Below are 27,962 nucleotides of genomic sequence, written 5' to 3'. Positions count from 1 at the left end.
GACTGTATCCTTAATTTTTGGGCGGTTCGGTATCTGTGGACCGGAATCGGAGAAAAAAGTATAAAAATCGAATATTTTCAAATGTTTTTGGCTATTTTCACATTTAAGAACCGGTCATAGTCATTTCGTATGTTCCAGAAAGTTGTTTGCTGATATCTTTGCTACATTATTGTGGTCCCATGTTCTCTTGAATGTTGAACGGTTTAGTATCTATGAAGCAGGAACCAAGAAAAGAGGATAAAATTCGCATTTGATTTGCTATTTTGACCATTAATAAACGTTTCTACAGTGTTCGTATGTTTTAGAAAGTTGTTTACTAAGATCTAAGTTGCAATTTTCAAGTTGGTTGTTTGCTTAAATTTTGTTCGGTTTGATATCTGTTGACTAAAATCCGAGAAGAAAATAAAAGAGAAATATGACTATAACGATTTTGAACTTGAAGGTGAGGTTGAATGGATTTTATGTGTTCACAATTATTATTCTTTAAGAGGAGAGCTACAACCTTTCCTCTACGAGTAAACCCAATTTTTTAGCGGTTTAGAAGATATGTGCTTGACAAAATGATCCCTTTTTACATCAAGGCCTCAGGTTTTTGGGGCCTATAACCGCGAAAGTTGAAGTGAAAGGGAAAAACGCTGGGACACGTATCTCCTTATTTTTGGTCTTCTATCATGCTGCGGTGTCAAAATATGGTTAATAATTTTCGTGTTGCACAGTGTTATGGAATAAAAGTACAATATTGAATCCTTGTAAACAAAATGAGAAAGTGTCATGTTCCGGCTATTATCTCTATATAAATCGAATATGTCAGTTGTGTAGGATAATAATCACTAGTTAAATAGGTTTTATATAATAATAAATGATGAGGGCTTAGGCAAACGTAATGTAAAATGGGTAAGACTAACCAATTAAATTTCCCCTTGTCCGCAGGCCTGTTGACTTTAAGCGATTCATACTTTTACCTGCGATTTATTTAAATGTTAGGATTAAGTTTGCTTAGCTCGAAATTGAAATTAGTACAAAAAATTAGATTAAAAATTTAAAACAGGAACTCAAGGTCCTGTGGGTCGTAGGGTTATTATATGATTTTGTGATTATGTAACCATCAGGTATCACGTTAATTAATGTAAATTGTTAGATTTAGGTGGAGAACATTCTTATTTCAAAATGACTTCAATGAATATTTTTCATATTGAATCGTAATTTGGGAAAGATTGGTTCCCGCTTTAGCGCGATTTGTTTTTAATTGATATAATTCCTTTTGTTGCCTCTGGTGTTATTCACAAAATTAACAAATCTTGTTCAGCAAATTATAATTTTAAATCCGTATTCTATATTATATTCAATCTTCTCAATCCATGTATATTTTATCCTTTAAAATCAGGATTTCGATGATCCTTTGTAGCACAAAATCGTACATAAGGATTTCGAGGAATTGGGACGTTTCTTTGAATTAGGATACGCTGATTCCCCAAAGAATCAGCAGTCAAAATAAGGCTCCATCTATTTATGCAACGAAATAATAAAGAGCCCTTTCATCCTTTCCGTGTTTAAAGAGGAAGTTTCGGAACTGAAATGAATTTCAATATTTTTAGTACGATATATTTTGAATAAAAATAAGAAGTTTCAAGTTTTACTTTCATAGCCTACAACTATATATTTCCTACAATAAAATTTCAGAGCAGGTCACGAGGTACCTTCCGATTTTCTGTATTTGAAGGTTTTAGCCTCATTACAATACCGAAATGGCTGAAATTTGGTATTTAGTCTTCGTTGGGGTAAAAAACTTTCCACTTGAACTTTGTAGGTATAGGCCCACGACTTCCTATAGCCCCCATAGAACAGTATTTTCCGATTTTCGGCATTTTGAAGGTTGTGACCCCAATATCTCACCCAAATTTTTGAAATTTGGTAGTTAGTCTCCGTTGGAGGTATACAAGTATCCAAATGAAAATGTTCGGTATTGATAAACGTCTTTGTATAGTCCCCGTATAACATTTTCGGTATTTTGAAGATTTTCCACCAAAATGGTTTAAAGTTGGTATTTAGTTTAGTTGGAGGCATAAATCTTTCTACCTGAAATTTTTCGGTATAGGCCCACGTTTTCATATAGCCCCCATAGAACGGTACACTCCGAGGTGTCTCGAAAAATCGGATTTTGTAACACCATATATGTCCTAAAACCATAAAATTATAAAAAGACGACAACAAATTTTTCGACTTTTGTCCACTGAGTCACCATTGTGCGAAAGAGTATTATCAGTTGGAATATACTACTTCTGCAATAAGAGGTAGAACTTAGTACTTTCATAAACGAAAAGAAACCAATTGTTATACCTTCAGCCTTTAGGCTAAAGAGGGTGTTTACACTTTGATACGACCAAAAATGTGCCTCATCGAAATAATGGTTCTAGACCCCAAGTATGTTTGTACGTTTCAGACAATTTTGAGTAGATCTAGCAATGTCCGTCCTCTGTCTGTCTGGCTGGTGCGCACGATAACTCCCGAACGGATCAATCGATTCGCTTCAAATTTTGGGTATCGAATTATTTTGTCCAGATTCGATTTAAGTTCGAAGATGGACCATATAGGTCCACTCCTTCAGGTACCTCCCCACAAATGGTAAAAAAATTGTCACAAAACTTGTGCGCACGATAACTCTTGTAGGGAATAACCGATTTGGTCCATACTTTGCACATCGTGTAATTTCTACCAAACTTAGATGAGGTTTCAATATGGACTCAATCGGTCCACTCCTTCGGGTACCTCCCACACAAAATTTCTTAAAAGTTCAGTTTAGGACCTGGTCTCGAATCGCTTTGATTTTTGTTTACGCAAGCTGTATTCGCTGTCCTCTATACGACGCTGTAAGCTTCATTAGGGGCAAGTCCATACTTCCTGAGGAAATAGCCTGAAAGTTACAAAAAGCCCTATGACACCGTGTGTAATGGTTGGAGCGCAAGATAACCCTCGAACGGATCTGCCGATTCGGTCCAAAATTTGGCTTTCGTAATATTTTGTCCAAACTTAGTTCAAGTTCAAAGATGGATTATATCGGTCCACTCCTTCCGGTACCTCCCCCACAAAAGTTCGAAAATGTTCGGAAAATTTGTGCGTACGATAACTCTTGAAGGAAGTTACCGATTTGGACATTACTTTGCACATTATGAAATTTCTACCAGGTTCCAATATGGACTCAATCGGTAAACTCCTTCGAGTACCTCCCACACAAAATTTCGGAAAAGTTCAGTTTAGGACCTGCTCACGAATCGCCCTGGTTTTTGTTGTAACATCTTGTATTCACTGTCCCCTATACGAAGGTACAAGTTTCCTCAGGGGCAAGTCCATACTTCCTGAAAAATAGCCTGAAAGTTGAAAAACAAACCCTATGACACCATGTTTATGGGTGGAAGCGCAAGATAATTCTCGATCAGAAATGCCGATTCCGGCCAAAATTTGGCCTTCGTAATATTGTTTCCAAACTTAGTTTAAGTTCGTAGATAAGCCATATCGGTCCACTCCTTCAGGTACCTACCCCACAAAAGTTCAAAAATATTCGGAAAAATTGTGCGCACGATAACTCTTGATGGGAGTGACCGATTTGGTCCATACTTTACACATTCTCATAATATCTACCAGATATAGATCAGGTTCGAATATGGACTATATTTGTCCACTCCATCCCGTACCTCCCACACAAAATTTTGGATAAGTTCACTTTAAGACCTGCTCTTGAATCACTTTGATTTTTGTTGAAGCAACTTACATTCGCTGCCTCAATTACGATGGTAAAAGTTATTTCAGGGGCAAGTCCATACTTCTTGAGAAAACAGCCTGTTCAAGATTTAACGTTGAACCATTTAAAATGAATTTTAGATTTTTTATTTTATGTACTTTAATTATCGTCATACAGCACATAATAAGTGGATTGTCTCATATCCAATAATTTACATGCATAATTGCCAAATCCACTTTTGCTTTTTCAATTGCATTATTCTTTATGACTTCACACTTTGGGTTTGGTTGACATCTCTTTTTTCTAATCTCTCTGTTGAGATCAAAACACACAAGATTGCCTACATACTTACACACACACATCTCCGCTCCAAGCATACGATGTTGTTGTTCTTGCTATTTTTTTGCATTTTGTCTACTGCCCTTTAACAAGAAAAGGGAGAGTAAACAAATTCAGTTCTTTTACTATCTTCTTACAAGCAACAAGCAGCAGTATTTTTTTAACGTTGATCAACCAAACCAAAAGTGCAAAGTGAACAAAGAAAAAGAATCAAAACTAATAATTAAACTTAAACAAATAAATACGTCTATTTTGTAAATGAATTAAAATTAAAATAAATCTATTTTACAAACTGAAAATAATCAAAACATTTTGTACAAGTCACTTGTGAAACAACTGAATAAAAGAAATATAATAAATACTTGAATTCCAAAAAAGATATCCATAGTTTTGTTAAATAAAGGAGAAACATAAAACGGGTAAAAACAAATCATCAACATATAAACAAAAGAAAAAGAACAAATCTTTGAAACCCCCTCACCCCGCAATTAAACATTTTGGTCCCCACGAGCCGTATCGTGTGTTTTGGAAAAAGTGCAAATTAACCCTACATAACCAGTGACTTTACAACAGTGAACATCTGTGACTTTTTAATAAACAAGAAGTGAAATTTAGACCTAGAACTTTTGAGTAACATTTCATAAAGACTTTTTTTTGCAAAGTGGAAAAAGTGCCGTTACTGTAACGGGAAAATCTCAGTTTTTTTAGACCTTCTTCAAAATCAAAAACCAAGGAGCAGCGACCTCTAAAACCGAACAAGCAAGCAGAGAAAAAGAAGAGTAAGTACAAACCACTCTTTTACATACACATACATATGGTATTTGCTGAATATAAGGAGAACTTACTGCGTAAAAAAAACTCAACATTTATGTCTCTCCAAAAAGGAGTTGCCAGACCACTCGGATTTCGGAAATCACAAGGGAACTTTTTTGTATGAAAGAATGTTAGCGAAATACTATAACTTTTCCATTACCTGCTGCGCAAAAGCCTTTTTGTAATTTTCGTACAAAATTTGAAGACATCCTTGTTAAATTTATAACTCTCGAGCAACAAACCTTTGACTTTAGAAACAATTTTTCTCTCAACATTATTTTTAAACGACCATTTGTTTGATATCGCCTTCATCTCTTGAACTAACATGCGCTGTTGCAAATTGATGTTATATTAGGAGATTTTTACCACTTTTTAACATTTTACTCCAACGACTTTTTCAAGGTCACTCTGAGATCTCCACGAACTTTATCCGAAATTCATTAACTATTCACTTGAATATTCTGTAAGTCGCTTGTGACACATGAAACTTTGGAACATTTTTTACCTTTTTGTTATTCACTGGCAAAACAAAGGATTAAAAAACACTTATTAGAAGTAAAGCAAATCAATTTGTAGCATGAGAACTTTGACTTTCTGTAACTGGAGGATTTTTATGGACTTTTTATTGTTTCATGCTTAAGTAAAATTGAGAGCCCCTTTGTGACTCTCTACGTTTCTGGAATTTGATATTTGAAGACTTTCTCTTCTGCTTAAATCGAGAACGATTTCTCTGCCATTTCGATACAACTCTCACACCACTAGCTGAGCAACTGAGACTTCTTAAATAAAAAAAAAAACTACTGAATTTGGGTTTGCGATAAATTCTGTTTGCTTTGGTCCGTTTCCAATCCAACCAAACTCTGGATAATTTGGGCCCTCTCCAATCTGACTCTCGGGACTTCTGGTAAGTTTGGCTGTTTCCCCACTTTCCCCTCGAAGATTTGTGACACCTCATCGCGTGGACGGTTCGGCAAGCACAGTTGTTGGATTTAGACTTCTGATCATTTTGCTCGTGCTACCTGTTCTGGACGTTTTTGTTTATTTTTTGCGGTTTTCTTTTGACTTTTCCGACCTCTTCCCACGCTATTGGATTGCTTAGAACTTTCCTCCCAACATGGACGTCACAAAAAAGTTTACCAATGCCTACAACGACTTGATCGATTTTCATGAATTGCAAGTCAGTAGTTCAGCGGAGGATAATGTGCACTCTTTGCAAGCACTTCGGGTCCATCTAGACCACATATGGACTCAAGTCAAACGATGCTATGAAGATTGTCGGGATTACGAACCCAAAGAAGGAGAGACCTCCGTTGACCTAAAAAAGCTGCGCACAACATATAGAAACGCCATTACCACATATAAAGCCACCATTGGATCAATAAATTCGGAAATTGACCTCCTTGCGAATAAGGCGGAACCACTAGAAAAAACGGTGATAGAAAACTCCACGCATTATTCAATCAAACTTCCTCCTTGCGATACGGACGTTTTCTTTGGTAGCTATAGCACCTGGCCGACCTTTAGGGACCTCTTTTCAGCCATTTATGGCACAAATTCCAGACTAAGCAAGGTCGAGAGACTCTATCACCTTAAGCAGAAGACCGGGGGAGAGGCACGGGACATCATAGCTCATATCCCACTAACAAATGACGGCTTTGACCTCGCCTGGAAAAGCCTCACCGACAGATATGAAAACAAACGAATGCAAGTGAATGAGCAACTCAAGATCTTGTTCAACTTGCCTTCTGTAACCGCAGACTCAAGCTCTTCGTTAAAGTCGCTACAACGTTCGGTTACTGGTTGCCTTGAGACTTTAAAAACCTTAGATATTGACATTAGTACCTAGGACCCAATTCTCATTTACTTATGCTCCCAAAAAATGCCAAGAGCCTACCTGCAGGACTTCGAGAACACATTGAGCTCTAGTTCGGATATACCTGCTTGGAAAGAGTTTAATAATTTTCTCACACAAAGATTTAAGACCTTAGAATCTGTGGGAAACATTCAATCTTTGCCCACGAGAACCGCCCAGTCCCCCAAGGAAGTTCAACGACCTCAGAAAAACAACAAAATACAATCATATCAAATCAATGTCGGCCAAAAGGCAAAAAATAATTTGACATCACACAAATTAGACAAGCCTCAAAAAACAGTTGACCACAAGTGTCAACATTGTAGCGCACCTCATTTACTGAGGAATTGCCCTAAATTTCTAATAAAACCCATAAACGATCGTATTCATGTCGTCAAAACGACAAAGACTTGTTACAATTGCCTCCTAACTGATCACGGAGTTAGCGAGTGCAAAAGTAAATTCAATTGCAGACATTGCAATCTTAGACACCATACACTTTTGCATAAAGGAGGCGGATCACAAACGCCTTTTCCCCTTGACGTACGACCTAGTACAAGTGCTCAAGCCCTCACAACACACATACAGTCCACACCTAGTATCGACTCCAAACATCTCACTTCACTTGCTCTTCTCGATGAGAACAAACCTCAGTCGAAACCGGAAGAGACTTTACTTTTTACGGCTTTGGTGGAAATCGAATCGAACGGTCAGAGATTCGAAGCCCGTGCAATCATCGATTCCGGCTCGCAATCGACCTTCATTTCGGAGAGACTGAAGAATAGACTTCGACTTCCAACCAAACGTAACCTCGTGCACGTCTCTGGCCTTAACCCAGCAATGATGGAAACTTCAACACAAGCTTGTATTTTCTCAATTCGCTCGCGGTTAGACCCTGAATTCAAACTTGACGTTTGGGCCCCTGTCTTAAAAACCTTGTCGTTCAATTTGCCCCCACGTAATATGGATATAGACAACTTTGATGAACTAGAACGTCCGCTTGCTGATCCACTCTTTTACAAAAGCAGATCGATTGACATCCTCATTGGTCTCGACATTTGCTCAAGCATTTTTGACCTAGCGGTTCCGATGCGCTCACACGGCTCACTATTGACTCAAAAAACTGTTTTTGGGTGGATTGTGGGGGGGCCTGTAGAGCGATCGACACAGTCACCTAGACAAGTCTCGCTGCTCAACGCCGTGGCGCTAGACACCCTCCTTACACAATTTTGGGAGGTGGAAGAGCCGCCAAGTGAGACTTTGCGTTCAGACGAGGACATCTTTTGCGAAGACTTGTACAAGTCTACAACTTCCAGAACGGCCTCTGGAAGATATATAGTTGAGCTTCCCTTCAAAAGTGATGAAGAACTTGGACAATCACGGAACATCGCAATGGCTCAGTTTCTTCGTATGGAAAAAAATGCTTACGGGGAAACCGGAAATCAAAGACCTTTATGATAAAACTATCATGGAGTATTTGGACTTAGGCCACATGAGAAAGGTTTCAAAAGAGGACATAAACAATGGACCTAATTTTTACCTACCTCACCATGCGGTAATAAAACCGGATCGGGTAACCACCAAACTTAGAGTGGTATTTAACGCTTCATCTCCTTCGGATAATAAAAAGAGGTTGAACGACATCTTGTACCCTGGACCAATCCTTCAGCAAGACCTTATAATTCAAACCTTAAAATGGAGGTTCTATAAGTACGTGTACAACGCCGACATTACAAAAATGTACAGTCAAATTTTAGTCGACCCTTCGCAAACAAGATATCAGCGAATCTTGTTTCGCGCTGTGCCAAAAGGCCCGATTGAAGACTATGAACTTATGACATTAACATTCGGCGTCAATTGTGCCCCATTTTTGGCAATACGGACCTTGTTCCAGTTAGCCGAGGACGTTAAGGAGACACATCCTTTAGCATCTCACATATTACGGAACAATATGTGCGTTGACGATGTCTTAGCAGGGGGACATTCAATTAAAGAAGCGATTGAATCTAAAAACCAACTCAACAGTGCATTAGCCTCTGCTGGTTTTGACCTCCGAAAGTGGTGTTCCAATAATCCTGCCATAATTAATGACCTCCCTTCAGACAGCCTATTATCTGACGATTGTCTTCACCTCTCAGAAAACCTAGTTACGAAGACACTTGGTATAAAGTGGAACATTAGTAGCGATTCATTTTCATTCCCGCAACCTGACATCACACCTAAGTCGTCTTTCGCAAAGAGAGAGGTGCTATCAGTAATAGCTCGGTTTTTCGATCCCTGTGGGTGGTTAGCGCCTATCATTGTAGTTGCCAAACTTATTATGCAACAGATTTGGCTAGACAAAGTAGGGTGGGATGAAGGACTTAGACCTTTGACGTCATCTGCCTGGGAAAATTTTCTTAGAAATTGCCCAGACATTCAACATCAAACAGTTCCACGATGGGTACAATATATTCCGACGTGCAAGATCGAGATTCATGGATTCTGCGACTCTTCCGAAAAAGCCTACGCCGCAACCTTATTCGTTCGACTTAAAGAACATAATGACATACGCACACATCTTCTGGTTGCGAAAACTCGTGTTGCACCAGTCAAGAAAATCTCTCTGCCTAGACTGGAACTTTGTGGAGCTGTTTTACTGGCTAAACTAACATCATCAGTCATACCAAACCTCAATCTTGGAAATCATGACCTCTATTTTTGGACCGATTCAACAATCGTTCTGGCGTGGCTTAAAAAACCACCATGCGCCTGGAACACCTTCGTTGGCAATCGGGTATCAGACATCATCGACAAAGTAGGAACGTCAAATTGGAATCACGTGGATTCATCATATAATCCAGCTGACATCGCAACAAGAGGATGTTCTTCCAAAGACTTACAAACCAACGACTTATGGTGGCATGGACCTGCATGGCTTCGAAAATCAAGGAATAATTGGCCACGAAATCAACAAATTATTGATACTTGCTTGGAACAGAAAAACGTCAAGACACTTGTAACTCCTTTGACTAAAGATCTTCAAAAAACCGATCCTCTCAAAAATTTTTCGACTTTATCGAAAGCATATCGTTCCTTTGCATATGTCGCTAGAACTATTCAAATAGCACACAGACTTCGACGTCAAGCGTTATCAACTGATATCCTTTTCGATGAAATTCAAATCGGGAAGTCAAAACTTATCTTACTTACCCAGACCCACTACTTTCGAGAAGAATATACCCTATTATCTCGAAAGCAAAAATTACCTAAAACCAGCCCACTCTTGACATTAAATCCATTCATTGATGCCAAAGGAGTTCTAAGGGCAAAGGGGCGTCTGACCAATTCTCCAATGTTGACTCACAATGAGCGACATCCGATTCTTATCCCGCACCATTCGCAACTTGCTTTACTCCTAGTTGAACATACACACAAATACACACTGCATGGGGGGAACCAGTTAATTATTCGTATCCTACGTTCGGAGTTCTGGATATTTAGACTTAAACCTCTTGTCAAAATGGTCATTAATCGGTGCAAGGCCTGTATCTTATATAAAAAGCACACACATGCTCAAATAATGTCTTCTTTGCCTCCGGAACGTACCGAACTTACTCGACCTTTTTTGAATACCGGCGTTGACTTTGCAGGACCTTTTAGCATCAGAAATTTTACAGGACGTGCATGCCTTATCACCAAGGGCTATGTCTGCATCTTCGTATGCTTTGCAACCAAAGCCGTACATTTGGAAGTCACAAGCGATCTTACCACACAAGCTTTCCTAGCGGCCTTTACTAGATTTATAGGACGTCGTGGCTGCCCTGCCAAACTTTTCTCTGACAACGGAACCAATTTTACTGGCGCAGCGGAGATGCTCAAAAAAGACTGACTGGAGTTGTTCCGACAGATTCAAAATGACCTCACACATCGGTATTCATAACAAAATCTTGAGTGGACCTTCATTCCTCCGGGCGCTCCACATATGGGGGGACTTTGCGAGGCCGGAGTAAAGTCATTTAAAATGCATCTCAAGAAAATCGTTCCTAATATGACCTTTACATTCGAAGAGTTCTCCACAATCCTGACCCGTATTGAATCTTGTCTTAACTCAAGACCCCTTTCTCCTGCCAGTGACGATCCGAATGACCTTTCACCACTAACACCCGGACATTTCCTCATTGGTTCACCCTTATTGACACCAGCAGAACCTGACTTATCAGAGGAAAATATAACAATTACTAACCGTTGGAAACGTCTAAAAATAATATCCCAGATATTATGTCAGAGATGGAAGACGGAATATCTGAAAGAGTTACATCGGCGCTATAAATGGAAGAGACAGCAAGACAACGTACGACTTAATGACTTAGTTATCATTACGGACGACCGCTTACCTCAAAACGAGTGGAAGTTAGGACGAATCATAAACTTGTTTCCGGGGCAGGATAACAATATCAGAGTCGTTGACCTCAAAACCTCAAACGGGCTTGTACGACGTCCGATAACAAAGCTTATTCCTTTACCCTCCGAATAAACTTCAGCTATTATACCATATCACACATCGTATTATCTATCAACAACATAACTCACTCTCCATTTTTTCAGCCATGGCACCCACTGACAACAATAGCGACCTCAGACCAAAAGAATGGAAATATTCGTGTGGATTGTGTCAAAAAGACCACCCAATTAAGACCTGTGATGCGTTCCGGAGCCTTAACCACAATCAGCGTTTCGATGTCGTTTGCCAGTTCTCCTACTGCATTAACTGTCTGGCTCGTTCCCATACTCGCTCAAAATGCCCAAGCCGATTAAACTGTCAAATATGCAGTGGACAGCACAACACACTGATCCACTATGCAACATTGTTGAATGAGTTGGACAGTGAACGGCAAGGTAGACCGCAGCAACGACACCAGTCCCCTTCCCAAACCAAACGGTCTTCGTCGTTAAAATGTCACCAACGGCAACCATCACCTGAACGCCCAACAACATCGAAGAGGTCCCAACAACAATTGACTCCTGAACGCCCAACGGTTTCGAAACGCACTCAAATGCAGCCAACACGCGAGCGTTCAATTTCACCTCAGCATCATCGAGCATCGTCAAGAACAGGAAGATCCGTCTCTGCAAACCATTTCCAGCCACGAAACAACCACAAAAGATCGGCATCATGCACTCGGCCAACAACATCCAAGGCCGGTCCACCGTATGATATAAATGACCTTGATTTCACAATGGTACCAAGACCAAGCATGCCATTCGCGTGGTCAAAAGTATTTATACCGACTGCCCAAATTCGACTTGCTATACCTGGTGCAGAAGACATGTGGCACATCTGCCGGGCAAGTTTGAATTTTAATGCCACCGTTTCCCGCATTGCAGTCAGCCTACAAACCCAACTAAACTTGGAAACTTTTATCTATGATGGAACCCGGTTTGCCAAATTCATCATTGCTCCTCGACTTCCACGCACCACTTGGAAAAGAGAAGTACGGGCAATGATTACCAGCGACCTTCCAAAGAAGCCCTACTCATCCCCAATTTACGATGATCACACCGTGGACTTCACAGCCGACACCCTTGCTGATCCGGATCCTCGGTGCAATGCGGCCATTGAAGTAGAACTCGCTGCCGACCTTTATAAGGACCTCCACCGAAATGGATCGCTAGAAACGGACTTGCGGCACGTCATCGCTCAGCAAACTGCACTTGGCTACATCTTTATTGGGGCCATAGGAAAAATCTGGTAGATACCACTTCATAAGATCTCCATTTAATTTGTATGCTGGCACCTCCATCGTGGAGGCCGGCATGTTCAAGATTTAACGTTGAACCATTTAAAATGAATTTTAGATTTTTTATTTTATGTACTTTAATTATCGTCATACAGCACATAATAAGTGGATTGTCTCATATCCAATAATTTACATGCATAATTGCCAAATCCACTTTTGCTTTTTCAATTGCATTATTCTTTATGACTTCACACTTTGGGTTTGGTTGACATCTCTTTTTTCTAATCTCTCTGTTGAGATCAAAACACACAAGATTGCCTACATACTTACACACACACATCTCCGCTCCAAGCATACGATGTTGTTGTTCTTGCTATTTTTTTGAATTTTGTCTACTGCCCTTTAACAAGAAAAGGGAGAGTAAACAAATTCAGTTCTTTTACTATCTTCTTACAAGCAACAAGCAGCAGTATTTTTTTAACGTTGATCAACCAAACCAAAAGTGCAAAGTGAACAAAGAAAAAGAATCAAAACTAATAATTAAACTTAAACAAATAAATACGTCTATTTTGTAAATGAATTAAAATTAAAATAAATCTATTTTACAAACTGAAAATAATCAAAACATTTTGTACAAGTCACTTGTGAAACAACTGAATAAAAGAAATATAATAAATACTTGAATTCCAAAAAAGATATCCATAGTTTTGTTAAATAAAGGAGAAACATAAAACGGGTAAAAACAAATCATCAACATATAAACAAAAGAAAAAGAACAAATCTTTGAAACCCCCTCACCCCGCAATTAAACACAGCCCGAAGGGTGTAAAAACCCCCTATGGCACTCCCATGGTCTATGTCGCTCCATTCATTTAAGTACCTTTTCCGCAAAAATTTTGAACTTTAATCCTAATCCAGATTTTTGTCGGTTCATACGACCAAAATTTTGAAACCCCCTAACTACATAAGTTTTTTGTGAAAAAAGTGTTTCAATTTGCCCATACTGAGGGTATATCTCTGTCGGCAAAGCCGACTGTTACTTTTTTACTTGTTCTTATACACTTCAATACAGTTGGTGGTGGACACGGCCCAATTTAACGCCGTTCTTACTTGTTTTGGAAGTAAGTTATAGTTATCGTGCCAAACAGTCATTTGGTCACGTTAGGAATTTTCAAAACTTTTGAGAAAAGGATCACGCGCGTGATTTCTTATAAAATATACCGTTTTTTTTTTTGATAAATCTTCAAAAACTCTTTGAAGTATCTATATTCTTGATCAGCATACAATTCTAAGTCAATACAGCTTGAAATATTAAAAAAGAGCTTTATAATCCGGTGTAGAAATTTCTATTACTCTAAAGATGTTTGGTATTGCAAATAGTGCATATCGGTCCACCTTTTAATATAGCTCCCATAGAACTGTACCTGCCGATTTTCGGTATTTTGAAGGTTTTAAAAACATAATTTTTCAGCATTGCCTGAAATTTTGTATTAAGTCTTCTTTGGGACCAAAAAAATTTCCCCCAGAAATTTATCAGTATAGGTTCACGTTTTGAGGTAGCCCAGTTTTAAGAAGTTAGAAGGTTTTTGGCTCCCCGAAATGAGTGAATAAAACATCGACTTTTATTTTCTGCAACCTACATATGGATTTTTTCCACTGTACGCTGTATCTCAAAATGGTCGTTCTAGCAGAAAACAGTCATAAATACCAAACTTTAAGTGATGTTGTCCATCACAACATTTACTCTAGTCACTTTTTGATTAGACCCGACGTTTTCATGAAAAATTCCGAAGACCTAAAAAACACTTTAGATTTTTTAACCTCGAATAACTTATTTTGCACACATGGGATCGATGGCGACTTTTTGGACGTTATTTAGCTCTCCACCAAAATTCATTTATGTTGCACTTGTTGGTTCTAATGTTCTAATCGGATATTTCACTAGTTGTATTTATCATTCATGAATTTCGTTTAAATGCTGAAGAAAAATAGGCCATTTCACTCCTTCATTTCAACTAATGCAAAAGATCCAATGAAATTATGGCATCGCAATTAAACACTTCCATAAAAACTTGCCGGGTAGCTGTAAAATTGACTAAATAGAACAATAGCTAGAGAGGGTTGGCAAATTTATTTGTAATAACGACTTCTATATTGTTTGGCACGAGCAAGTCCATCATTCCCGTTTGCGTAGGCCGAAGCAACCCATTAAGTGCACCTATTCCTAATTTCTGTAGCATCGCATTCAAGGTTGCGTGTGGTGGATTCGGAAATGAAAGACAGAAAACCTCTATATTTGTCCAGGATTTTCCTCCGTAATGCAAGGGCCAAAAGAATCCAGATCAGGTAGTCTGGGATTGACAGAAGCATCTCTTATTACACTGTGCGACAAAAAAAAAAAAAATGACAAGGAAAATAGAGTAGATTATGAAAGTAGAGCTAAAAATATGAGACACGTGTATCGGCGTTTTTAAAGTTTACGTCGGAAAGTAACCAAAATAGGCGGGGCAAGCTCCGAACATTCTTAAAATTTTCGAAATATTCGAGTTTAGATATCTTGGAATCCTTGCATTTCAGGTATACAGTGTCTTCGGCAACTTTACTTAGGAGGGTGTGGGAAATATTTTTGTTAAAATTTTAACCCTCATGCGGTTCATCAAAGAAGACTTTTTTGTCCGTTTTTCGAATATCTTTCAAAAACTCATTAAAAATGTGATCGTATCAAATCCGAATATTCAACAAAATTGTTCGCCATAAAATTTTACTGTAGGTCTTAGGATACACCAAATCTGTAACTCTTGTCTAATCGCCAGGAATCTCTAAAAATGAAAAACACGTTTTAGGGTTAAAGTCGGACTTCATCTGAGTTTATTCAAAATTGTCCCACAAAACATAATTTTAGAGAGATGATGCCAGAGACAAAAATATTCTTTGTCAAATTTCACCATATGTCACCAAAGAAATGAAATGTCTATTTACATTCTTTAGCATGAAAATATCAGTATCAATTTTGCTGAAAAACCAAGAAAATATTTTCCAATTTTTTGGATGAAAAATTTTCACTTCTTTTTTCTAGTTGATACATGGAAGTAATATAAAACTTGGTTACAGGTGAAAAGTGTTAAAGGATGAAAAATTCTACACAAAATTTCACTATGAGTTTCAACATAAACCATAAATCTATGTACACAATTTCCTTAAAAAAATCGATAACAAATTTATATATCTTAGGATGAAATTATATGTTTTAATTTTGGACTCTTAGTTTTACATAATTCCATACTGGATCAAAATCTAGCAAAACCCTTTACTTTTTGGAAATATTGTTAGAGAAAGAAATGTTCCGAACCCAGTTAGGATATAGTCATTTATGTCAATTTCTAAGGTTTATTCCGTAAATGCCATCAAAGTAGGAGTGAGTCCTATCACTGTAGTTTTTTGGACCACACCAAATTGTGCATTTGAGAGCCCAATGACACCTATATTTTCACTGGACCATAGCCGTAGACCTCTAATGTATTTTCGCATTCAATATAAGTAACCAATGGCTTATCCTAACTACGGAATTTAAGTTGAAAGTATTAAAAATACGCAATTTTGGGTTTTTTTATATTTTCAAATATATATTCACCACAAATGTTTTTAAAGCTGTTTAACTTGAACGCACAACATTTTCTGTACGAATTTATAACGAAAAACCATCAATAAGATATTTATATTTTTCAATCACAACGACAATCTGTATGAAAATTGGAAAATATGGCCCTAAAACCTATATATCAAAAACAGGTGCTGCTAAGAATGTTATATGTTATGGGTACAGATTTCTTTTATTCAGAGACTCATAACGAAATTTCATTTCTTTCTTTAACAATATTTCCAAAAAGTAAAGGATTTGGCTAGATTTTGATCCAGTATCGAATTATGTAAAATTAACAGTCCAAAATTAAAACATATAATTTCATCCTAATATATATAAATTTGTAATCGATTTTTTTAAAGGAAATTGTGAACATAGATTTATGTTTTATTTTGAAACTCATAGTGAAATTTTGTGTAGAATTTTTCATCCTTTGACACTTTTTACCTATAACCAAGTTTTATATTACTTCCATGTATCAACTAGAAAAAAGAAGGGAACATTTTTCATCAAAAAATTGGGAAATATTTTCATGTTTTTCAGCAAAATTGATACTGATATTTTCATGCTAAAGAATGTAAATAGACATTTCATTTCGTTGGTGATCTATGGTAAAATTTGAAGAAGAATATTTTTGTCTCTGACATCATCTCTCTAAAATTATGTTTTGTGGGGCAATTTTGAATAAACTCATATGAAGTCCGACTTTAACCCTAAAACGTGTTTTTCATTTTTAGAGATTCCTGGCAATTAGACAAGAGTTACAGATTTGGTGTATTCTGAGACCCATAGTAAAATTTTATGGCGAACAATTTTATAGAATATTCGGATTTGATACGATCACACTTTTAATGAGTTTTTGAAAGATTTTCGAAAAACGGACAAAAAAGTACTCTTTGATGAACCGCATGAGGGTTAAAATTTTTAACAAAAACATTTCCCACACCCTCCTATGTAAAGTTGCCAAAGACACTATATACCTGAAATGCAAGGATTCCAAGATATCTAAACTCGAATATTTCGAAAAATTTAAAAATGGGCGGAACTTGCCCCGCTTATTTTGGTTACTTTCCGACGTAAACATTAAAAACGCCGATACACGTGTCTCATATTTTTAGCTCTACATTCATAATGTACTCGGTTTTTCCCATCATTTTGAAAAAAAAAATGGAATTTTGTTGCACAGTGTTATCTGTTTTACCTTCCTTCAACCAGCATGATAAAGGGATAATAGTCACCAAACAACTGTTTTTATAGGATCGAATATTAAACTTTTAGAAAACATTTCATATTTGGAATACAGAATAATTCGAATATGGGTAAAAGAGACTGTTAGCTTAATACGAAATCATTTATTGTCCACATAGTGTCTTCACTCGTGAGCTAAAAAAATCTTATAATTATACATTTTCAAAACTTAATCCATTAAGTTATTTTGCTTTTTATCCAATGACAACAAGTGATGCCTTGTGGTTATATTTTGAAAGTTATCTATATAACATATAAAATTCAATAAATTATAAGTGAATAATTATATGATAGTGTGGCTTAATGTATTTAAGAAACATTGGCAGTAAGTAGATTATACACATGTCAGTATTTGGCTCGAAGCATTCAATAGCACAAGATAAGACACTTTCGAATCTTTCGATTCACATGATGTGAAAATATCTTAAGGATATGTTGTCTGTGTTGATGTTCTTTATGAGATTACCGACCAGTGCGTGGTTTTTTGTTGTGATGTGTATGTTCAACACTCATAATGAATATAATGTTTGTGCAAATATATAGTACGTATGAATGAAATAATTATTGATTTTAAATGGATTTTCCTAAAAAGGAAATTATTGCTCAGAGCTAATGAGATTTCTTTCGTACAAGTATGTGTTGTATTTTAAAAAAGGGAATTATTATTGATATAATAAACAAGTAAGAAAGTTTCAGTCAGCTGAGCCGACAGAGATATACCCTCAGCCACGTACCCGAAGAAAAAAAGTTAACACAATACTTCTGTAGGTTTTTTAGCTGTTGGGAAAATTTTCCAGGGTGGAAAGGGCCACAAAAAACTACATGTTGCAACAAAATTCAGAATGATCCAAGACGAGTGCATTTTTTCCAAACTTTGGGTAGGGTGTACCCATAGGAGTGATCCGATGTAGTACATATTCGGACCTAATACAAATCTGTAGGAAATATTTTTTTCTTTATTAGTCTATGGATATTTTCCTTACAGACTATATAATTAAATATGTTGTACTTAATTTTCTGAATTTAAATATATTACAATTTTACTTTTCAATTTACAAAGTTTGAGCTAAATCGATTTCTCTCTTAAAGGGTTATTTTACACATTAGCCAGTTTAGGTGGTGCCGGTAGGATTTTCTGGACCTTTTTGGGTCATTATCTCAGGAAGTATGGACTTTCCCACGAAAAAAAATTACAACGTCGTAACAGGGGCCGCAAGTGCAACCTGCTGCGTCACAAATTAATAAGATCGAAGAGAACTCGATCTATGCCTGAAAGTAATATTACCAATAGCAAAGTTTGGCTCAATTCGGTTATTCCCTCCTAGAGTTATCATGCCCACAATCTTGGCGAAAAATTTTGAACCTTTGTGGGGGAGGTACCTGAAGGAGTGGACCGATATGGTCTATCTTCGAATTTAAACTAAGTTTGGACAAAATATTGCAAGACCCAAAATTTTAACCAAATATGTTGATCCGTTCGAGAGTTATCGTGCACTCCAACTACGACACATGGTATTATATGGGTTGTTTGCAGTTTTCGTGCTGATTTCTGAGGATATATGGACTTGCTCCTGAAAAAAATTATATCGTCGTAATGGGGGTAGTGAATACAAGTGGCTGCAACAAAAATCGAAGCGATTCGAGAGCAGGCCTTAAACTGCACTTAAGCAAAATTTTGTGTGGGAGGTACCCGAAAGAGTGAACCAATAGGGTCCATATTGGAACCTCATCTATGTCTGGTAGAAATGTCACGATGTGCAAAGTATGGACTAATTCGGTTATTCCCTTCAAGAGTTATCGTGCGGACAATTTTTCCGAAAATTTTTGAACTTTTGTGGGGGAGGTACCTGAAGGAGTGGACCGATATGGCCCATCTTCGAACTTAAATCAAATCTGGACAAAATATCTCGATTTCGATCGTGCGCACCAGCCAGACAGACAGACAGACGGACGGACATTGCTAGATCGACCCAAAATTGTCTGAAACGGATATCGTACAAACATACTTGGGGTCTAAAACCATTATTTCGATGAGGCACATTTTTGGCCGTATCAAAGTGTAAATGCCCTCTTTAGCCTAAAGGCTGAGGGTATAAAGATGGGAAATTGGTAAATAGCCAAAGGGTAAATACCCATTAAAATGGGGAAGGTTTGATAAAAATTAGGCGAATGAACACACCAAAAAGGAATTTACCCATGTTTTGGATAAATGCCGAATAGAATAAATAGGAAATCACATCAGTAAGCTTTGTAGAGAGCCTTTGACTCGAAAGTCGGCTGAACATATAAGACACCTTCAATATGAATAAAATAAAAATAACTGAAGTAGGTTTAGGCGAGTTTGGACCAATGTAAATACACATGAACAAACTTATGTCTTATTAACAGGGCAGTAAGTATATCAATTCATTCCACTCATTCCAGGGACAAGTTCGAATATGATGGTTATTGAATTGTCTTCAGAGTGCGTCAAGAAGTGGAAGTTATACTAAATTTTTTTTAATTTGTGAACCCTTAAAGATATCAGTAAAAATGTCTAAAATCGTCTTTTCTTCCAAAACGCGTTTCAATGCGCGTAATTTTCAAAAAACATTTTTTGCAGATTTTCGAAATTTGAGGGGTATCATATCCGACGATCTAGTGGACGGATTTGAACGCGTCATGGCTTGTTAGATTCAGAACGTAAAAAAACTAAGTTCACGCGGGTTTCACCGACAATTTAATTTCTGTTGCAAACTTTGAATCAAAAAAAAGGTTTTTTTATAAAAATTTCGACTCTAAGCTGAGATTGTTGTGAACCTTTGAAGCCTACACGCCCAAGTTATACATAAAAATGCGTAATCGCGAGTATTACAATCTCATAATCAGTTTTTAAACGAGTACAGTTGCGCGTCCCGATTAGAGCAAAAATTCAAAAACCCCAATTTTTCAGTCTTCAAAATGTCAGCATCCGTTTGAGATTGATGCAGTGGTTATATTAAAAAATCATACATTAGAAACGTCATCTTTGAAGTGCATTCTTTAACTTCTTCTTTGAACATAATACTCTACATTGTATTGTAAAGCCACTAATTAAAAATTGACTTAAAGAAACTCGTTTCCTTCAACGATTTTTCCTATTTTCTTACAAAAAACAAAACAGTTTATTTTACCTAAATTCGTTCAAAAGTTATGGTATATTAAAACAATTCGCGAGTTACAATACCCCATACCTCAGTTTCAGCATAAGTTCAAATAATAACACAAAATGGAATGGTCCAAAAAACATGGTTAAACTTCTGCATCTTGGCCAAATATGGATTTGTTTAACATTGCTGACATCCAAACTGTTAATTCATTAGCTGAAATGAGGCAATTTACTTTAAATTATTTACTGTTTACACCAACATTATAAATCGTCTTCAAATTTTTTTGTTCAAAAAATAGGAGTGTGTAAGAAAAAGGACAATAAAAATATTTTTAGTCGAGTTTACTACCAAAACTATAAATATTTTAGTTAATAATAGTAAATGCAATAGATTTGAAGTTTGTTTGAAAACAAAAATCCTTTGGTGGTAGCCAAAAGCAGGCTATTGTCCTTGTGGCGATTTTTTCCATAAATTGAGCAATTATTGGACAATTCAATGGATTTTATAGACAAAACCTTTAGTGATTAGAGTTGTTTAACACGACAAAGTTTTTTTTTTTTGAAACGCATAAACCATTTTTTCATTTGATCCAAAACCTTATATATGCAATTTTATGGCGATCGTATTTTGGGTCCATAGTAATTTGTATGAGTCCAAAGGCACATTTTCATGAAAATGGTCTAAAATCCGCATTTATGGCCAATCAATGAACATTTTTACTAGTTTATTGCTACAAAAATTGTGAAAATCGGATCAGATTTCGGTTTAGCCATATAGGACCCAAATACCTAAAATCGGAGATATACCAAAATCCGATTAGATTTTCACAATTTTCTGAAGGATTCGATTTTTAGCCACAACAATCAACTGGTAAAAATTGTTCATCGATTGGACCATAATTGCGGATTTTAGAAAATTTTCGTATTTTGAGGATATTAACTACATTTTTTGAATTATTTTAATTTGACATTTAGGGGTCACAGTGGTCCCAAAACTTCTGTATCAAAAGTTGTGAACGGTTTGGTATAGCCCACATATAACGGCACCTTCCGATTTTGAGAATATTAGCTACAGTTGTAATTTTAAATTTGGGGTTCCAAGTGGTCGCAAAACTTTTCCACCAACAATGTTTACAGGTCCATGTTTTAGTATAGCCCCCATATAACGGTACCTCCATATTTTCGGTATTTTTAGGTTTTTGGCTGATTTTTTGTCTGCACTACCTGCAATTTGGCATTTAAGGTGGCCCCAAAAATTCCTCCTCCACCAAAAATTTTCCAAATATGTCCATGTTTAGTACATCGTCATATTTCTATCAAACTTAGATGAGGTTTCAATATGGACTCAAATTTCGGAAAAGTTCAGTTTAGGGCCTGCTCTCGAATCGCTTTGATTTTTGGGCAAGTCTATACTACTGGGCAAGTCTATACTACTAAATAGCCTAAAAGTTGCAAAGAGCCCCTATGACACCTTGTGTAGTGGTTGAAGTGCTAGATAAATCTGGAACGGATATGCAGATTCAGTCCAAAATTTGGCCTTCGTAATATTTTGTCCAAACATAGTTTAAATTCGAAGATAAGCCATATCGGTCCACTCCTTCAGGTACCTCCCCCACAAAAGTTGAACAATTTTCGGAAAAATTGTCCGCACGATAATTTTGGATTGGAGTGACCGATGTAATTCATACTTTGCACATCCTAATATATCTACCAAATATAGATCAGATTCGAACACAAAGTTTCGGATACGTTCACTTTAAGACCTGCTCTCGAATCACTTTGATTTGTGTTGAAGCGATTTGCATTCGCTACCTCCATTAGACGGTAAACATTTTTTCAGGGGCGAGTCCACCCTTGTGGCGGTCGGAGAGAACGAAACCTCTCGAACTGTTCAACCGATTTGGTCTGCGTCACATTAGATCCAAACTTAGTTTCATGGGGCAATACCGGTCCACAACTTTCGGTACTTATCCCCAATCACTTGAATGGGGCAACCAATTTGGTCCAAACTTTGGATCTCCTAATATTTTGTCAAAATTTAGTTTAACTTCTACAATGGCCCATATCGGTCCTCCCAAAGGGTACCTCCCCCACAAAAATTCAACATTTGTGTCTTAGTGCAGTTAATTTCTAATCCACATTTTTGTCGGCGACTTTAAATGTCCAAGAAGGGCCACAAAATTCAGAAGAGACCTTAAATACATTCGATCTGTCCGTAGGTGAAGTTTCATTTCACATTGGCTGAGGGTATATATCTGTCGGCAAAGCCGACTGACACTTTTTTACTTGTTTCCATTGTAATTTGTATGGGGCCAAAGCCACATTTTCACAAAAATTCTCTAAATGCCACAATTATGGTCCGAACGATGAAAAAACTTGGCTAAAAAAATTTTTTCAAAAATTTTGAAAATCGTATCGGGTTTTTATATATCTCCAAAATGCATATTTTGCCAATTTTGGGTCCTATATAGCAATATCAAAATCCGAACAAAAAAACTTTGATAAGACCAAAAATGTGCCTCATCGAAATAATGGTTTTAGACCCCAAGGATATTTGAACGAAATTTGTTTCACAAAATTTGGAGCCGATGTAGCCATTTCCGTCCGTCTGGCTGGCTGGCTGGCTGGTGCGCACGATAACTCTCTAACGGATCAACCGATCCTAACCAAATGTTACACTTCGTAATATTTTACCCAAACTTAGTTCAAGTTCTCCCACAAATGTTCAAAATTTGTCTCTAAAATCGTCTAAACGATAACTCTCGAGGGGAGCTATAGAATTGGTCCAAACTTTGCACAGCGTATCGGTTTCAATATGGACTCTATCGGTTTACACCTTCGGGTACGTCCCACACAAAATTTCGGAAAAGTGCAGTTTAAGACCTCCTCTCGAATACATTTGATTTTTGTTGTAACAACTTGTAGATGCTGCCCTAATACGATGGTACAAGTTTTTCAGTGGCAAGTCCATAAAAAAATGACCCGAAATCCGTAAAAAACACTCCTATGACACCATGTGTATTGGCTGGAACGCCCGGTAAATCTCCAACGGATCAACCGATGCGGTCCACAATTTCATAGTTGTAATATTTGTCCAAACTTAGCTTAAGTTTGAAGATGAACGATATCGGTGCACTCCTTACTAGGGATACGCAAGTCGATTCCTCGATTTTTTACCCTCAGCATTTATGCTAACGAGGGTATATCACGAATATTGTCAATTATTTCATATTCCATTTCAGAAAAAGGTTAAATTTTTTTTTGCGCTACATCAAAGGTTTTTTTTTGTATATAGGTTAAGAAAAAATTTCCCAGTTCGAATCAGGTCGCGAGCCAAATTTTGGTTGTTGCGGACAGAAGTTATGGCGGTTTTATTTCGGCTTTTAATAAATAAAATATTATAAAAACGCTAACTATTTTTGTGAGCACAATTGTTACCAAAAAGTTCTCTCGAAGTGACTTCAGCGAGTAGATTGCATAATACATGTAAAATGTTACACTGAATTCGCGGAATGTACATATAATTGATAAATTATTGAATATAAGTCAACTTTTTTCAAAATAAAGCTGTCGTAAAATTACATAAAAATTTGTGGTGGATCAAAACTCCACGGCGAATCAAATGAGACTAAAATCATACAGATTGGTATTATAGTTTCGATGTCACAGCCAAAATAAACACATATTTTGGTTAAAAAATAATTTTTCATTTTGCTTAAATATCCCATTAAAATATACGGATTTTGCTTTATAGACATTCATATAAAAGTGAGTTAGCGACGAATAAAAAGCAGTCGTTAAGTTCTACCGATAGCAAGAATTTTGTCAACTTTTATTTGAACGTTTCATTCATAATTTTGCGTTTTAATTTTACCGATTTTCGTCGCTAACTCAAAAAATGAGTTAGAAAATCGCACTACTGATGAAAAAAATTAACCTAATGCTTGGTTTACATTAACGAAATCCACTTGATTTCAACTGTCAATTCCTTTGCGTATACGTCAAATGAAAACTCATTGGATTTCATTTGATGACAGTTGAAATCGGAAGGATTTCGTAAATGTAAAACAAACATAACGGTACTATGAACACACCATTTCTTTTTAAAGTAAGCCAAGCAAAGGTTTATTGTTTTTCACAGTAATTGGATAATTTTAATTGTATGTGAATAATTTCTTTGTATGTGAATACGAGAAACATAATTAAATTGCACTCAAATATCTGCAAAAATCGAATTGACATTGATGGTGTCGGATTTATCCAACAAAGGACTTTGATCAAACGAATCAAAAGATCGAAAGATCGATTTTTGAGTTCTAAATAAAAATCAAAAGATCGAAAATCGATTTTTAAGTTTTACCCAAGAATCAAAATATCGAAAAGTAAACTTTTGCTTGGTGATACGTATCCCTGCTCCTTACGGTACCTAACGCAAAAAAGTTCAAAACTTTCACTTAAATAGGGCGCAAGATATCTCTCGAAGGCAGAAACCGAGTTGGTCCTTGTAATATCTCTTTGCAGGTTGTAATATCTCTACGAAACATAGATCAGGTTCGAATATGGGTTCCTCAAAATTTCATCATTTCGAATGCCTTTCATTTTTGTTGTAACAACTTGTATTCGTTACCCCCGCTACGACGATACAAGTTTCTTCTACGGCACCATAGCACCCTATGGAACGGATCAGCCAATTCGGTCTAAAATTTGGCCTTTGTAATATTGTATTCGACCTTCTCCTTGGCGTACCTCTCCACAAAAGTGCAATATTTTTGTTAAATGTTTTTCGTGCGCAAGTCCATGCTCTAAGTTATACGGTGATCAACTGAAATGACTGGTGGGCGCGATACCTATCGTAAAGGAATGACTTTTGAGTTTTAATTCAAATCCGTATTTTTGTCGGCAAATTCAAACGAATAAAAAGGGCCGCCAAATTAAGAAAACTCTCTAAATAGGTAATGTTTAGGTAAAAGGATCTTGGTTGTGTAGCCGCTTTTCGATATGTCCCTAGAGGAATCTTTCAACAAGGCTGTGGTTATATCTCTGTCGGCAAAACCGACTGATACTTTTTTACTTGTTTTTTTTTAGTTTTTATCTACATATCCACGCCACGTTACCGGCAGATTTCAAGCATTTCTAAAGTTTTAAGTTGTCGAATTACCTAAAATTAGGTATTTGTGGTTCCCATTGGTTAAAATCGTAGGCTTTCGTACTTTCATAACAAAAATAAAATTAATTACTCCATATAAGTTCAGAATATTTCATGCTGATGGGTATAAAAAGATCGGTTCGACAGAACTGATCGCTTTTTACCTTTTTATATCCTCCACCATAGGATGGGGGTATATTAAGTTTGTCACTACGTTTGTAACTACTCGAAATAATCATTGTAGACCCCACAAAGTATATATATTCTTGATCAGCGTGCAATTCTACATCGATATAGCCATGTCCGTCCGTCTGTCCGTCTGTGGAAATCACTCTAGCGTCCGAACGGATTAACGTAGGTTGATGAAATTTTGGGAAAATATGTTATATTTACGTATGACTTTTGGTATTGAAAGCGGGCTATGTAGGTCCACGCTTTCGTATAGCCCCCATACAAAATGACGCGTCGTCGTTTTAAGGAATTTTTAAGATATTTGGCCCATTTTACCACCAAATTGGTTGTAATTTGGTACTTTGTGTCTCCAGAGGCCAAAAAATATTCGTACCAAAGTTGGGTTATATAGGTCCACGTTTTGGTATAGCCCCCACATAAGGCCCCTTATAAAGTACGCGTCATTATACCCTATACCACAATGTGGAAAAGGGTATTATAAGTTTGTTTTGGTAAAAATTCATGTAACACCGCGAAATATTCGTCGGAGGCCCCCAATGTGGTATACCAATCTTCATATCTCGACGAGATAAAGCGATTTTGAGATGTGTGTCCGTCCGTCCGTCCGTCTGTCCATTATAAATTGTAAACACGCTCCAGGCCGCAATTATGGACCGATCGTCACGAAATTTTGTATGGAGGTCGGGTTCATATCAGAATAGATCCCTATTCTTATTGGCGATGATCGTGAAATATTTAGCGGGTGAAATTGACCAAAAACATAATATTTATCCAATTTTCTAGCGGTTCTGTAGGTCTTAATAATAGTCCGATCCACGCGTAATTTTAAATAAGGTAAAAGTATATCACAAAGGAGAAGCTTGCAATTTGAGATGGCGATCGGATAATATTTAGAGGGTTAAATGAACCAACATTTTTGTGTGAAAATTGTAAACATTTTTAATATATAGCTTATATCTTAATTCCTGGAAGTGACATTCCGGACAAGTGAGATATACTTGAAAGTGGAACGCTTGACCTTTCAATTGATGCTAATTATGTTGGTGTGCATGATCAGATAACAGAGTTACAGCCTAATATATTCCGTTATTTGTTTGTAGTGTAATAATAAACTCGCTAGAAGTCTCAATTATACATCAATAGTCACGAAATTTTGCACCAGGTAAGAATATAGGTCGAAAAAGATGCCTACAATTTTGAATGATGGTCTGATATTATTTAGCGGGTGAAATGGACCATTACTTTTGTATGAAAAATATAAGAATGTTATTTTTGGTCGATATTTTAATTCCTTGAGGACATATATATTTCGCAAAGTAGCCTACATATGGGAAAAACTACTGACCTTTCCTCTGATCTAAATTGCAATAAAGTGTTTGCTAGATAACGGGCCTACTGCCTAATATATAATGGGTTCTGGGTAGAGAACCACATTTTTATCCCATGCTACATATTGTCTCTCCAAAAGTTTATGTAACACCACGAAATATTCGTCCTAGACCCCTTATTTGGTATGCCAAAATTCATATCCCGACGAGATAAAGCGATTTAGCGATGTGTGTTCGTCCATTAAAAATTGTAAACAAGCTTAAGGCCGCAACTATGGACCGATTGTAACGAATTTTTTAAGGAGGTTGGGTTCGGGCCAGAATGGAAATGATTCGTTTGCTGATGATCGTGAAATGTTCAGGGAATGAAATGGACCAAAAACAAAATTTTAACCAATTTTGTAGCGGCTCTGTAGGTCAAAATAATAACCCGCAAAATTTTAAACAAAGTTTAAGTTTATGATGAAGAAGAAGCGCACAAACCAACGTGAAGATCAGATAATACTTAGCGGGTTAAATGGACTGAAACTTTTGTGTGAAATTGGTAAAAATTTCAATAACGTAGCGCTTAAACAACGGAAGTAGTAGTACTACATAAGTGAGTTTCATTACATTTTAGTTGGTGTGAACTAAATTTTCCTTTCCTGCTACAAAAATGTCTTTGTCATGCTAGATAACTTTTTGGTTTTGGTCATAAGTATTATACATTACATCTCTGATATTTGATAATTAAATTTTCACAATCATTGAAAAGAAGTTCCGTGGAGAGCGATTGTCCAGGGATAGTGGTATAGGGTATCCCATGGTCGGCTCCGTCCGAC

General features: G+C 36.8%; 1 protein-coding gene across 1 annotated transcript; it reads left to right on the top strand.

Annotated features, from left to right (window-relative positions):
- Positions 1–4,769: 4,769 nt before the first annotated feature.
- On the top strand, positions 4,770–12,475 carry LOC141406311 (uncharacterized). Its single transcript, XM_073991566.1, has 2 exons — positions 4,770–4,854; positions 11,328–12,475. The coding sequence occupies exon 2, from the start codon at positions 11,330–11,332 to the stop codon at positions 12,473–12,475; it is 1,146 nt and encodes a 381-aa protein (XP_073847667.1). The 5' UTR covers positions 4,770–4,854; positions 11,328–11,329.
- Positions 12,476–27,962: the final 15,487 nt, after the last annotated feature.

Source organism: Musca autumnalis, unplaced genomic scaffold, assembly GCF_047663935.1.
Source record: "Musca autumnalis isolate F117 unplaced genomic scaffold, ASM4766393v1 scaffold_5, whole genome shotgun sequence".
Lineage (NCBI taxonomy): Eukaryota > Metazoa > Arthropoda > Insecta > Diptera > Muscidae > Musca > Musca autumnalis.
This window is presented reverse-complemented; position numbering and strand designations above follow the sequence as displayed.